We start from the raw sequence: 13,480 nt of genomic DNA, 5'->3' as shown, positions 1-13,480 counted from the left end.
GGCCCCCGCCTGGGCTTGTAGATGGCCATCTTCTCTGTGTCTTCACGTCGTCTCCCTTCCACATGTCTGTCTCTGCGTCCAGATGGCCCCACTTCATCAGGGCAGCGGGCACATTGGATTTGGGCCAACCTAATGACCCCATCCTAAGTAACTACATTGCAATGACCCTGTCTCCCATAAGGTCACCTTCTGAGGTACCAAGGGTTAGGATTTCAACATAAGATTTGGGGGACACAATTCAACCCCTAACTGTGCATTTGGAGGTAGCGGTGCAGTGGAAGGATCGAGCCTCGGCTTGGGGTCTGATGCGCTTGCACTTAAACCTTAGATGTTTTTAAACTCCATCAGTGACTTTGGGCTCCGAGCTTCACTTTCCTTATCTGCAAAATGGAGATTGATCGATGGTTCATCTTTTCCTCCATCCATTGCTCTTTGTTCTTTTAGTGAACGGCAACTACATGCAGAGCACGTGCTGGGGCAGCTGCAGCCAGGGCCTGACCTCCAGGGTGCTGTGAGGGCCAGAGAGCCTCTAAAGCCAAGCAGGTGCAGACACACGGTGCCCTGTGAGCCTCTAAAGCCGAGCAGGTGCAGACACACGGTGCCCTCTGAGCCTCTAAAGCCCGAGCAGGTGCAGACACACGGTGCCCTGTGAGCCTCTAAAGCCGAGCAGGTGCAGACACACGGTGCCCTGTGAGCCTCTAAAGCCGAGCAGGTGCAGACACACGGTGCCCTGTGAGCCTCTAAAGCCGAGCAGGTGCAGACACACGGTGCCCTGTGAGCCTCTAAAGCCGAGCAGGTGCAGACACACGGTGCCCTGTGAGCCTCTAAAGCCGAGCAGGTGCAGACACACGGTGCCTGGTGAGCCTCTAAAGCCGAGCAGGTGCAGACACACGGTGCCCTGTGAGCCTCTAAAGCCGAGCAGGTGCAGACACACGGTGCCCTGTGAGCCTCTAAAGCCTGAGCAGGTGCAGACACACGGTGCCCTGTGAGCCTCTGAAGCCGAGCAGGTGCAGACACACGGTGCCCTGTGAGCCTCTAAAGCCGAGCAGGTGCAGACACACGGTGCCCTCTGAGCCTCTAAAGCCGAGCAGGTGCAGACACACGGTGCCCTGTGAGCCTCTAAAGCCGAGCAGGTGCAGACACACGGTGCCCTGTGAGCCTCTAAAGCCGAGCAGGTGCAGACACACGGTGCCCTCTGAGCCTCTAAAGCCGAGCAGGTGCAGACACACGGTGCCCTGTGAGCCTCTAAAGCCCGAGCAGGTGCAGACACACGGTGCCCTGTGAGCCTCTAAAGCCGAGCAGGTGCAGACACACGGGGCCCTCTGAGCCTCTAAAGCCTGAGCAGGTGCAGACACACGGTGCCCTGTGAGCCTCTAAAGCCCGAGCAGGTGCAGACACACGGTGCCCTGTGAGCCTCTAAAGCCGAGCAGGTGCAGACACACGGTGCCCTGTGAGCCTCTAAAGCCCGAGCAGGTGCAGACACACGGGGCCCTCTGAGCCTCTAAAGCCGAGCAGGTGCAGACACACGGTGCCCTGTGAGCCTCTAAAGCCGAGCAGGTGCAGACACACGGTGCCCTGTGAGCCTCTAAAGCCCGAGCAGGTGCAGACACACGGTGCCCTGTGAGCCTCTAAAGCCGAGCAGGTGCAGACACACGGGGCCCTCTGAGCCTCTAAAGCCGAGCAGGTGCAGACACACGGTGCCCTGTGAGCCTCTAAAGCCGAGCAGGTGCAGACACACGGTGCCCTGTGAGCCTCTAAAGCCGAGCAGGTGCAGACACACGGTGCCCTCTGAGCCTCTAAAGCCGAGCAGGTGCAGACACACGGTGCCCTGTGAGCCTCTAAAGCCCGAGCAGGTGCAGACACACGGTGCCCTGTGAGCCTCTAAAGCCGAGCAGGTGCAGACACACGGGGCCCTCTGAGCCTCTAAAGCCTGAGCAGGTGCAGACACACGGTGCCCTGTGAGCCTCTAAAGCCCGAGCAGGTGCAGACACACGGTGCCCTGTGAGCCTCTAAAGCCGAGCAGGTGCAGACACACGGGGCCCTGTGAGCCTCTAAAGCCTGAGCAGGTGCAGACACACGGTGCCCTGTGAGCCTCTAAAGCCCGAGCAGGTGCAGACACACGGGGCCCTCTGAGCCTCTAAAGCCGAGCAGGTGCAGACACACGGTGCCCTGTGAGCCTCTAAAGCCGAGCAGGTGCAGACACACGGGGCCCTGTGAGCCTCTAAAGCCGAGCAGGTGCAGACACACGGGGCCCTCTGAGCCTCTAAAGCCGAGCAGGTGCAGACACACGGGGCCCTCTGAGCCTCCGCTGCAGCGGGCACAGCTCTGAGGGCCAGCAGGTTTCAGTGAGTGGCTGTCCCCTGGGCCTGTTTCCTGTGCCCTCACTCCTTCCCCCGAAGATGTTTCTAGAGCCTTGGGCTTGAGAGGAGGCTGTGGGCAGCCTGGCCCTGGAGAGGTCTGCCATGTGGCCTCCTCCTTCAGGTCTCATGAGAATAGGAATGTCTGGGATTCCGGAGGAGTGTGGCAAAGTGCCCCGGCCGGTGCGAGCAGGGAAGCGGGGCGGCCGAAGGGCCGCAGACAGCTGTCTCCCCACAGGGAGACATGAGGACAAGCTCTGGGTCAGGTGCTGGTTTCGTCCCCTCCTTGGGTTCCTGCCGTCTTGGAGCTGCTGTCCTCTGATAAACTCTGAAGGGGAAAATCAAAGACACAGAACAGCTCCTTTGGCATTTTCCACTATTTCATGATAGTGTCGAAGCACCAGGGCCATTTCCAGGCCCAGCGTTCTGCCAAATCGCCCGCCAGCCCCACCTCCCCACACAGCTGAACAGTGCCTGGGGCTCTGGCCAGGGCTTTCTAAATATAGCAACAAAGGCTGATCCTCTGAATGGCTCGGGCTGAGCCAGCCTCAGACTGTCTGACTTCCCCACCCGTGGAAGGGAGGAGCGGGGACAGACAGGAAGCGACTGGAACAACAGGGACGCCAGAGGGGCAGCTGAAGCCAATTCATAAGTGACATTGAGACCCAGACGTCCAGAGCCCACGGCCTTGGTCCTGAGCTCCTGCCTTCTGTCCCCAGGGGTGTGGGGCCAGGGCATTGTCCCCGGCAAGTGCCATCCCCCGAGAGATGGAAAGAGCCTGTCTTTTGGGTCAGATCGATGGGCTTGGACCCCCAACTGCTTCTCGAAGCTGGGTGACTCTGGGCAGATCCCTCACCTGCATGCAGTCTCAGCGTCCACACCCTGAAGTGTGATCAGGGAGAGGTAGTGACAAGTGGCAGACACTGGGGGCGCTGCTGTGCCAGGACGTGTCAGGGCGCCTGGATTGCTGCCCTAGGCTCTGAAGGGGCGTGGCCTCTCCTTCCTCCTGCTCTGGGGCACTCCGGTGACCCTCCCTTCTGCACTGGTGAGTGTCTTTAACTCCACCTCCGTGCAGCATGCAGTCCTCTTCCCTGCTGGTGGTCTGAGGGTACCCCAGACTGAGAACCTCCTCGGCCTTCTCCCAGGGCTCTCCTCCTCAGACATCCTGTGCCTCGTTGGGTGCTGAGCCTCCTTTGAAACACTGGCGCGCTTGTGACTGTAAGCCTTGAGCACAGGTAAGGGAACTGGAATTATCGAAAAGAATCAAGTCCTGGATTTCTCCGCCCCAGGCCTGGCTCTGCTTGGGGGCACCCACCCATGCCCTCCCCTCCCACCCATTCAGTTCAATTTAAGGTGGGAGGATCTGACCTGTTTCCCAGGTCTCTGACACCAGAAAGATGGGACCTGCCCCCTACTACTAAGGGGTCCTCAGGTGAGACCCCAGACTAACCACCTTACCATATAGAAAGCCTGGTCTCACACGAGAGGCCCCTGTGCCCCAGGATCTTGACTCCTGTGAGCATAGCGGCTCCTGTGTCCAGACGCCCTGCACACACCGAGGTCAGCATGACATGTGAGACCATGTGTGAGGACGGAGCTGGCGAGTTACTGGTGGAAACGTTACCCTTGTTGCTTGGACCTGCCTCTGTTGACAAGCTGGTCCCCTGGGGGAGGTGCTTCCCCGGGGGACTGGGCATAGGACGGGCGGGACAGATGCACAGCTGCTGTTGCCATGGCCACCATTCACAGAGCTCTGACGCCACACAGCAGCCCTGCGAAATAGGTCGCGCGGCTATTAAGTGGCAGAACCAGGATTCAAAGTTGGGGCTCTTCTGGACTCTGGGGTTCACACTGTGGAGTTCCAAGGTTTCCAGTAGGCTCACAGTTCTTCAAGAGCTTTGGTAGGGGCTGCTGGGGGCGCACAGTTAACGAGTCGGCAGACTGTTAGAACAAAGGCACTCAGCTTCCTTGATGGGAGGTCACCCTGAACTCACCTCCCAGACCTCTTGTAGTAGCAAAAACATGTCGGCCAAGGAAACCAGCAGCTTTAGTGTACTTCAGTTTTCCAAAAGTCTCTGGCAAGGTTCCATGCCAAAAAATTTCCCATACCTAGAAAAAAACCTAATTGCTTCGCGGTGGCTTTGCAGGGAACGCTTTGTCATGCGTGGGAGCCAGTTTAGGGAAAGGAAAATATTCCTAAGGATCAGTGTGTACTTTTCTTGATGAAGAATTGTAAACAGCAGGGCCTCCCAGGGATTTAGGGACAGGGAGTCTTAGCTCACATTTTGTCAAATTAGATCTGGAAGAGGAAGCATATGGCGAAAATTCTATGTCGACAGGATTCTTGGGAAAGAAGCCGCCAAATGAATGGAATGGGCATGTTTTTCGCTTTGTTTCCCAAATCACTGCCAACGATCAGCATTTTGTTGACCTGTTTGCCGTGGTAAAGTACAAGTGGTTTATCCATTCAGTACATACCTGCCCAGTGCCCCTCTACGCCAGGTGCTCTCTGGGCACAGCCACGCGGCGTGTCTGTCGTCATCCTGCTTTACGAAGGGGGGTTTCATGGTTCTTCCACCTGCTTTTACTTACTGAGCCAAGAACCATCTCCTCCTCTTTTATGTCTGCCTGGTGGCATTTGCCCGTGAAATGCCTATGCTGCCGTTTAATCAGCTCCCTCTCGTCGGGCATTTCCGTTATTTCTGGATTAGAGATGCTATCACCGTGTAGCCTCAAACATCCAGTTCGATTTAGTGATCCCCAGTGTCTGGTGCTGCCCATTTCTTCAAATCCCTTGCGACACTGGATATTACATTAGTTCCCTATCGCTACTGGAATGGCTTACCATACATTCAGTGGTTTTAAAACAACACGCATTTATCATCTCACAGTCCTGTAAGTCACAAGTCCGGCAGGAGTCTCGCTGGGCTGAACTCAGAGTGTCAGCAGGGCTGCAGTCCTTCCGGGGGCTCCAGGGGACAGTCTGTTCCCTGGCCCACGGCTCTCGTCCATCATCAAGGCCAGTCTGGGTGACTGGTGGAGTCTTTCCCACGTGGCATCGCTGGCTCTGTTTCTGCTGCTTTTCCATCTTCGTAGCCCTTTATGATTACATCGGGCACACCTGGGTTCTCCAGGATTTTCTTCTTACCAAGTCAGCTGAGCAGCAACCTAATGCCATCTGTGATGTTAATGTCCCCTTGCCATGGAGCGTGACGTGTCCACAGGTTCCAGGGAGTAGGATGTGGACATCTGGGGCGGGCAGTCTGCTACCCACCACCACTATCATCGACCTGTTTTCATTGTAAGTGAAAGTGTGGCTTCCTGCTCTTTGAAGTTGCATTGTCTTGGATCATTGGTGAGATCAAACATCTGTGTGGAGAGGCAAAGGGTTTTCTGTTACTGGGAGTTGTCTCTTTATACCCTCTGTTTCCTTTTCTACTGGGTTGTCTTTTTTATTTTTATTTTTTTAAAGATTTTTTTCTTAATTTTTAGAAAGAGAGAGTGTGAGAGAGAGAGGAGCATCTATGTGAGAGGGAAACATTGACTGGCTGCCTCCTGCAAACCCTCTACGAGGGATCGAGCCCACAACCCCAGGCATGTGTCCTGACCAGGAATCGGACCAGCAACCTTTTGGTGCATAGGTCACACTGGTCAGGGCTGGGTTGCCTTTCTTAAAAATTGAATTATAAATTTCTTGAGGGCAAGGACCTTCTCATATTCATCCCAGTGCTTCAAAATGTGGCCCAGTTCAGAGAAGACCCAATGCCTGTGGGTCCTCCCTCCCTCCCATCCCACCCCCGTGCTGTTCTGCTTGGGAAGAAATGTCAGGATGCTTCCGCTGAGCTGGCCGCTGAGTCTGTGTCTAGGGGGCGTGGTGGCTGAGACAAGGCTCATCTGGTGGTTTACGTACAGCCCAGTGGACTTCTCAGGCCATCTGGGCTCTGGGGTCAGACAGACTGAGTGCCCAGCCCCAGCTCAGCTTTGGACTCAGCCCTTTCACCCCAGCCCCACCAGAGCCCCAGTGGCGGGGGCATGCTGATAGTTTAGGGTTGCTGGCATGGGCACAGACACACACACTGACTCTGACTCGTTTTGCAAGGGAGGACCCTGCTTGCCACAGTGGTCAGTGCTGACACGAGTCAGACGCTGGGTGGACAGAGAAGAGCAGTTTCTGGTCACTTTGCAGGGTGGCAGGCAATGTGCTCTCCTTTGACGTTTTATTTTTTTGGTTAATCCTCATCCAAGAATATTTTTCCATTAATTTTTAGGTAGAGTGGAAGGGAGGGAGGGAAAGAAACATCGATGTGAGAGACACATCAGTTGGCTGCCTCCTTCAGAGGAGGCCAGGGGACTGGTAGTCTCCCTGGCTGGGAAGCCTCGCCTGGTGAGCAGAGCGGGACCCGCTCTCTGAGGTGTGCCAGGGTCGGTACCAGGGCTGGTGTTGCAGAAGCCAAGCCTGCAGCGGTCCTAGACCAAATGCCCATCCTGTCAGGCCTGCAGTGTTGGCCAGGGTACACTCAGACCTGGACCAGGGACAACAGCCACTTCCCAGTGACAGGGCTAATGAGTTCCCTAAGCTGTCCAGGAGGGCCTCCCTGCTGACCCTCAGCCTGCCCACATGTTCCGGCCCCCAGGGTGCCCGGAGGCCCTGTTGGCAGTCTCCTTGTCCGTTCCCATGCGCTCTGCTGCCTCAGTTCACTGGCCAGGCCCGCCCATCAGGACTCCCGGGTCCAGCTCCGCGCCTGCGTTCAGGATGGAGCACGCCCTGGTCAGAGTGGGGAGGCAGGTCCTGCCCTCCCCCCGGAGTCTTCTGGAAGGTTTGCTAGGGCCCCAGAATTCCTGCCTCAGCAGGGTTTTTCTCATCTACAAGTCTTCGATGGCTGCATCTGGAGCCCTGAGCCCCTTCTGCAAGGGCTAGGAGTGGACAGAGTCCCGTGCCCTGAGCTAACTGTCCTGTCCCGGGGGCCTGTTGGCCTCGCTGAGCCCCCATTCTCAGTGGGAGCGCGGGAGCAGTGATCCCCACTGCTGCCTGCTGGAGGAGCCGGTGGGGTCGGGACGAGAGTCCAGCCTGCACTGGCCCAGTGACAGGTCCTTGGTGCGTCCAGTCACGGCCTCCCCACGTCCCTGCTCATCTTTCCTCTGCAGCTGCTAGTGGCAGGACCACAGTGACCCTCCTGTGACCTCCCTCTCTGGGCCTCGGTGCTGGACAGATTCCCTTCCTTCTTCCTTCCTTCCTTCTCGCCTCCATTTCTCAGCCAAGTGGGGCTGGCAGCCACGAGAAAGCACCTGGGCTGGGGCTGGGGCTGGGGTGCCAGCTGTGCCCTCCCCCCTTGTGGAAGCTGGCAGCTCGGACCGGGACCCTGAGGTGGGCTGCTTATGGCCACCCTTTTCCTCCTCAGTCAGCCCCTCCTGTGCAGCCAGGCGGGCCTGCAACTCGTTAGCTCTCTTCATGAAATCCATCTGCTCACGGCTGGAGAAAGGCCCTGGGTCTCTGCTCCCCACCCTGGGTGTGTGAGGGGGGCTGCACACAGAGGCGACTGTGTGCACTGGGTGTGGCATCCCGGAGGGCAGCAGCCTCGACGGCTGTGTGGGCGAGGGCCCTGCCAGCCTGGGGGGGAGGGGGGAGCGCGCCTGCCGGCCAGGGCTGGGTTGTCTGCAGACCCCTGAGCCCCGGGGGCTGGGACTGGTGGGGGCAGGGCATCAGAGGGCTTTGCGTCGGGTAGGTGGGCGGTCCGGTGGGCGTGCTGACCTGCCTTCCCTGACAGCTGCCCCCCCCCCCCCGCAGGAGTGCATCATTGACGAGGACTGCGGGTCCCGCAGCTACTGCCAGTTTGCCAGCTTCCGGTACACCTGCCAGCCGTGCCGGGACCAGCACACGGTGAGTGTCCAGAGGCCTCCGGGCTGCAGCCCAGGCTGTGGGGGCCCAGAAAAGAGCCCTGGAGGAGAAACCAGCAACCCCACGTTCTCAGTGGGGCTTCCTGGAGCTCCACCGTGTCCCCTCAGAAGGCCCTCTCCGTGATGGCCGAGGGGCTGACTCCCCGAGCGCCCAGGACTCTGCAGCCTGCTGCCCCGCAGCGCACAGGCAGCCCTGTGTGTTCCAACTGTCCGGGGCAGGGAGCTGCCCCTCCCTCCTGGCCGGTCCAGCGGGGTGCCATCATGAAGCACAGCTGTGGGGGAGCTCTCTGCCCTCTAACTGCATTCCCTGTGAGACCCCAGGCCCACCAGTCAGCTTACACTCAGTGGTTCTCAACCTTCCTACTGCGCGACCCTTTCACACAGTTCCTCATGTCTGTGGGCGGGTCTGCATGTGGGCGGACCGCCTAGGGACCGTCGGAAATATGTGTTTTCCGATGGTCTTAGGCGACCCCTGGGTCTTCGACCCCCAAAGGGGTCGTGACCCACAGGTTGAGAACCGCTGGCTTACAGGAATCTCAGTGCTGCCTGCATCTGAGGGCCCTAGCCACCTTCCTGACCTAGGGACCTAACGGGAAGGGCAGGGCACGGGTGTGTGGGTGAACCACAGAGACACTACATCCTTTAGCGGCACAATCTCAGCTGTGTGGGAGGGCTCAGATTCATGCACCCCAAGGGTCATGTCCCAGTGCTCTACCCCCCACGTCTGCTCCCCGGCCCTGCTCCCATGACCTCCATGGGGTCCCCTCAACCCAGGACCCTGTTCCCTCCTCTGTACAGTGGAACGAAGTGGGTGAACCTGCCTGTGGTACCTTCAGGTGTGCCCACTGGGGCCGGTGAGCCTGTGCTCTCCCAGGTCTGAGCCCGGGTGTTGTGTGCCCACCTCCCCAGCCCTGTACCCAGGACAGCGAGTGCTGTGGAGACCAGCTGTGTGTCTGGGGTCACTGCACCGAAACAGCCACCAAAGGCAGCAACGGGACCATCTGTGACAACCAGAGGGACTGCCAGCCCGGGCTGTGCTGTGCCTTCCAGAGAGGTGGGTGGCTCCCTCTGGGTGCAGGGTGAGCCCTGTCTCAAGCTCCCCGTCCCCTCCACCTCGCTCCCCAGGCCTGAGGCAGTGCCTGGCTCCTGCCCTGTCCCTGGGAACAGACAGGCCCCTCCCACCCCATCTCCCTGCTCCTCCAGGTGAGGTCAGTGCTGGCACTCCCCTCCCCCAGGTGTTTCAGAAAACTCTCCCTTCAGCACCTTCCTCATCCCCCTGGGCACCTTCCCCTTCCCCCTGGGCACCTTCCCCTTCCCCCTGGGCACCTTCCCCATCCCCCTGGGCACCTTCCCCATCCCCCTGGGCACCTTCCCCATCCCCCTGGGCACCTTCCCCTTCCCCCTGGGCACCTTCCCCTTCCCCCTGGGCACCTTCCCCATCCCCCTGGGCACCTTCCCCATCCCCCTGGGCACCTTCCCCATCCCCCGGGGCACCTTCCCCATCCCCCTGGGCACCTTCCCCATCCCCCTGGGGACCTTCCCCATCCCCCTGGGGACCTTCCCTATCCCCCTGGGCACCATCCCCTTCCCCTTCCCCCTGGGCACCTTCCCCATCCCCCTGGGCACCTTCCCCATCCCCCTGGGGACCTTCCCCATCCCCCTGGGGCACCTTCCCCATCCCCCTGGGCACCTTCCCCATCCCCCTGGGCACCTTCCCCATCCCCCTGGGGACCTTCCCCATCCCCCTGGGGCACCTTCCCCATCCCCTGGGCACCTTCCCCATCCCCTGGGCACCTTCCTCATCCCCCTGGGCACCTTCTCCATCCCCCTGGGCACCTTCCCCATCCCCTGGGCACCTTCCCCATCCCCCTGGGCACCTTCCCCATCGCCCCGGGGCACCTGGTGCCTGCCACCCCTGCAGTTGTCCTCCAGGATGGCTCTCTGGACAGCACTCCTCTGGGAGCTGCAGGCACACGGCACGCCTGTGCTGCCACTTTCATTAGACACCCCCCCCCCCCCCCCCAGTCCACCTTCCAAGCCTGGGATGGCCGGGTTGACTCATCCTCCTTTTCTCTCCATCACTGCTCCACCTGTGTGGGAACCTCACTGCCCCAACCTGAGCCCGACCCCAGGCTTTTGTTGGTGCTGTGCTCCAGCCTTGAACCCTTTCCTTCCACTCTTTTTTTTTTCCTCACCCAAGGACATTTTTGCATTCATCTTCAGATAGAACGGGAGGCAGAGAGGGAGGAAGAGAGAGAGAGAAACATTGATGTGAGAGAGACACTTCAAGTGGTTGCCTCCTACACAACCCCAACCGGGGCCGGGGATAAACTGCAACCGAGGTACGTGTCCTTAGCGGGAACCGAACCTGGGCCTCTCCAGTTTGTGGGCTGACGCTCTAACCACTGAGCAAACCAGCCAGGGCTCCACTCTTAATTTCTAAAAACCTTTGGCCTCAAATCCCAGCAGAAGCCCACCCCTCCAGGCAGTCCTCCTCAACTGCTTCGGCCCTCCCAGCTTTCTCTCTGCCCGCCCTGCCATTCTTGTTCCCTCCCTGTACTTCTCCCACCCTGGCCTCCACAGTGGGCCTGAGGGTGGGAAGAGGGAGGCTCCATCCCATTTCTCCGCTCCCTCCCCTGGTGCCTGCCTTGGTGCTGGGGTTCCGGGGTGACTTATGGCCCCTTCTAGGTCTGCTGTTCCCTGTGTGCACACCCCTGCCCATGGAGGGCGAGCTCTGCCACGACCCTGCCAGCCGGCTTCTGGACCTTATCACCTGGGAGCTGGAGCCTGACGGAGCTTTGGACCGATGCCCGTGTGCCAGGGGCCTCCTCTGCCAGCCTCACAGGTGAGGCCCCACCTGTCCTCCTTGTCAGGACCAAGAAGGGATGAGATGCCACCCAGTGAGGGCTCAGGAGCAGGGGGAGAAAGTGGGTTCAGTTTAGGACAGGTTTGATGTGCGGCGTCCTTGGGTCTTGCAGGTCGAGGGGATCAGCGGCAGTCAGACCTCTGGGACCAGGGCTGAGAAGGTGTGGCCAGGGGTAGAGTTGGGGCTCATCTAGATGGTGATGGAAGCCTCGTGAGTGGGTGTCTGGGAAGAGGGTTGGGGGGGAGCGCTGAGGGCGAGGGCTGAGGGAGCAGCACCAGGGCGGCGCCGGCCGTTTCTCAGTGCGCGTGGTCCTGACCTCAGCAGCTGCTGCTCAGCCTTCTCTCCCCGCAGCATCCCGGGCGGCTGGGCAGACCGGACCCTCCCGCCCCACAGGCCCAGCCCATGAGGTGGTTAGGCCAGTTATCCCGCCCCGGGCTGCTTCTGCCCGGGGCCCCAGATGGGCAGGGGCTGTACATTCTCAGACACCCCCGTCCTCAGGGTCTGCCCTGCGATGCTGAGTCCAAGAGAGTCAGTGACAGGAAGACAGATCTGTCCCTAGAGGTGGGGGAGCTGCCCCTCGATTACATTCTCCAGAAGAAGCTGCCCCCAGCCATCGTTTCTAAGGAAAGCTGTTGACAGGAAGTTAAGGCCCCTGAGCAGGCGTTAGAGGAGGTGTCGTGAAGGTGGGGTGGGGACCCACAGATAGCAGTCTGAGGCAGAGGCCCCCGTGGGAGAGGCCCCCATGGGAGAGCCCCGCTTTGCCCCCAGGGGAGACGTGGCCCTGGCTGAGCCGCAGCCCATCCCTCCCAGCCACAGCCTGGTATATGTGTGCAAGCCGACCTTCGTGGGGAGCCAGGGCGGAGACCAAGACAGAGAGGGCCCGGTGCCCAGAGAGGCCCCCAGCAGTTACGGAGACCTCAGCTTCATCGACGAGGTGCGCCAGGAGCTGGAGGACCTGGAGAGGAGCCTGTCGGTGGAAGCGGCTGTCGGGGCGCCAGATGCCACCTCTGAGCTGCTGGAGGGAGCAGACATCTAGACCCGGCTCGCCCTGCGGGTAGACGTGCAATAGAAGTAGCTAATTTATTTCCCCAGCTGTGTCCTCTAGGTGTTGGCTCACCAGGCTTTTTCCATGGCCTCTTCCCAGAACACTGTCCCTCTGGCTGGAAACAAAATGAGGTGCTGCGCCCGGGTCCCGCTCCCGGACTTCACACCGCGCATCACGGTTCTGGTGCCTGGGGCGGCGGGGAAGGCGGAGCAGGGCTGCTGAACAGGTCCGTTCACTGGCGCTTTGCCTCTGCTGGTTGGCAGAGGGCACGTTCGTTTTGTTCCGTGCCCCCCAGGAGGGGATAGAGAGGGTGCAGAGTTTCCTCAGGATGGGTTTTGGGGAAATACTGAAGCTCAGACATGTGGAGAAGAGCGCCCTGTTTAGCAAACACACCTGGTGAAAATGAATTTTTCATGCAGTTCTTCCCATGGGCACAGGTAAGCCGTGCCCTCGGCTGCCCCTGCGACGCCCGCTGCTGTCTCCTCCCGTGCACTAAGCTTTTCCAGCCACTCAGCTCCTACCTCTGTGCCAGGTGAGCAGTTCCACATCCAAGATCAAGTCCTGCTGTCACCCCCGCCTGGTGAAGGGGGCGTTGTTGTCCCCAACTGTCAGCATCTCAGAGGCTCAGAGATGTCCAGTTGCTTGCCCAAGTCACACAGCCAGTGAAGACCAGAGCAGGGTTTCGCCCAGGTGTGACTCCAAGCCCAGAGCTCTCCACACTGCTCCCCACCAGCCTTGGTGCCACCAAAAGCACCCCCCAAAGAGAGGAAGAATGAGATTTTTCTTTTTCTGAGACACATCTGAAATGAAGGTCAAACCAGTTCACACATCTCTACAAGAGTAAACTACTCTTAGACAGCATTCTCCCCGGGGTGGGGCGGTCCTCAGCCTAGTGGTGACAAGTGGTTTGGGCACGGTCTCCTGTGGCAGTTGGCTACATTAGCAACTTTGAAGGTACATGATTGGAGCATAATATTAACTTGCCAGAAACAGTACTTGGGTAATTGTAGGGCCAGGATTATAAATGAAATTTGCAAAATCACTTACCAGTAACTGTAGACCATTATCAACCCTATGGAGAAAATCAAGCCAAGCAAGGCTCTGTGAAATACGTTGTAATATCCAGACCGAGAGCACTGAACTATATATGTGGTTCCACAAATGATATTTTCATGTGCCATGGACTGTTTCCACCGTGTATTCATCCAGAGTTATTAAATATGAAAGTTGCACACGATTGTATAAGCATGCTTTCTTTGAGTTTTAAGTTATGTATAAACACATATGTTGCATTTAGAAATCAAGCATAAATCACTT

The 13,480-nt window shown here is 59.0% G+C and overlaps 1 protein-coding gene across 3 annotated transcripts in view; it reads left to right on the top strand.

Moving 5' to 3' along the window:
• DKK3 (dickkopf WNT signaling pathway inhibitor 3) overlaps positions 1 to 12,350 on the top strand; it is a 44,641-nt gene extending 32,291 nt beyond the window's left edge. For all 3 annotated transcript variants that reach the window (XM_036260144.1, XM_036260143.1, XM_036260145.1), the window contains exons 5-8: positions 8,143 to 8,235; positions 9,162 to 9,306; positions 10,941 to 11,097; positions 11,929 to 12,350. In XM_036260144.1, the coding sequence (XP_036116037.1) occupies positions 8,143 to 8,235; positions 9,162 to 9,306; positions 10,941 to 11,097; positions 11,929 to 12,154 (621 nt within the window). In that variant the 3' untranslated portion in view covers positions 12,155 to 12,350. The remainder of the gene's footprint in view (positions 1 to 8,142; positions 8,236 to 9,161; positions 9,307 to 10,940; positions 11,098 to 11,928) is intronic.
• Positions 12,351 to 13,480: the final 1,130 nt, after the last annotated feature.

Source organism: Molossus molossus, unplaced genomic scaffold (assembly GCF_014108415.1).
Source record: "Molossus molossus isolate mMolMol1 unplaced genomic scaffold, mMolMol1.p scaffold_m16_p_13, whole genome shotgun sequence".
Classification (NCBI taxonomy): Eukaryota; Metazoa; Chordata; class Mammalia; order Chiroptera; family Molossidae; genus Molossus; species Molossus molossus.
This window is presented reverse-complemented; position numbering and strand designations above follow the sequence as displayed.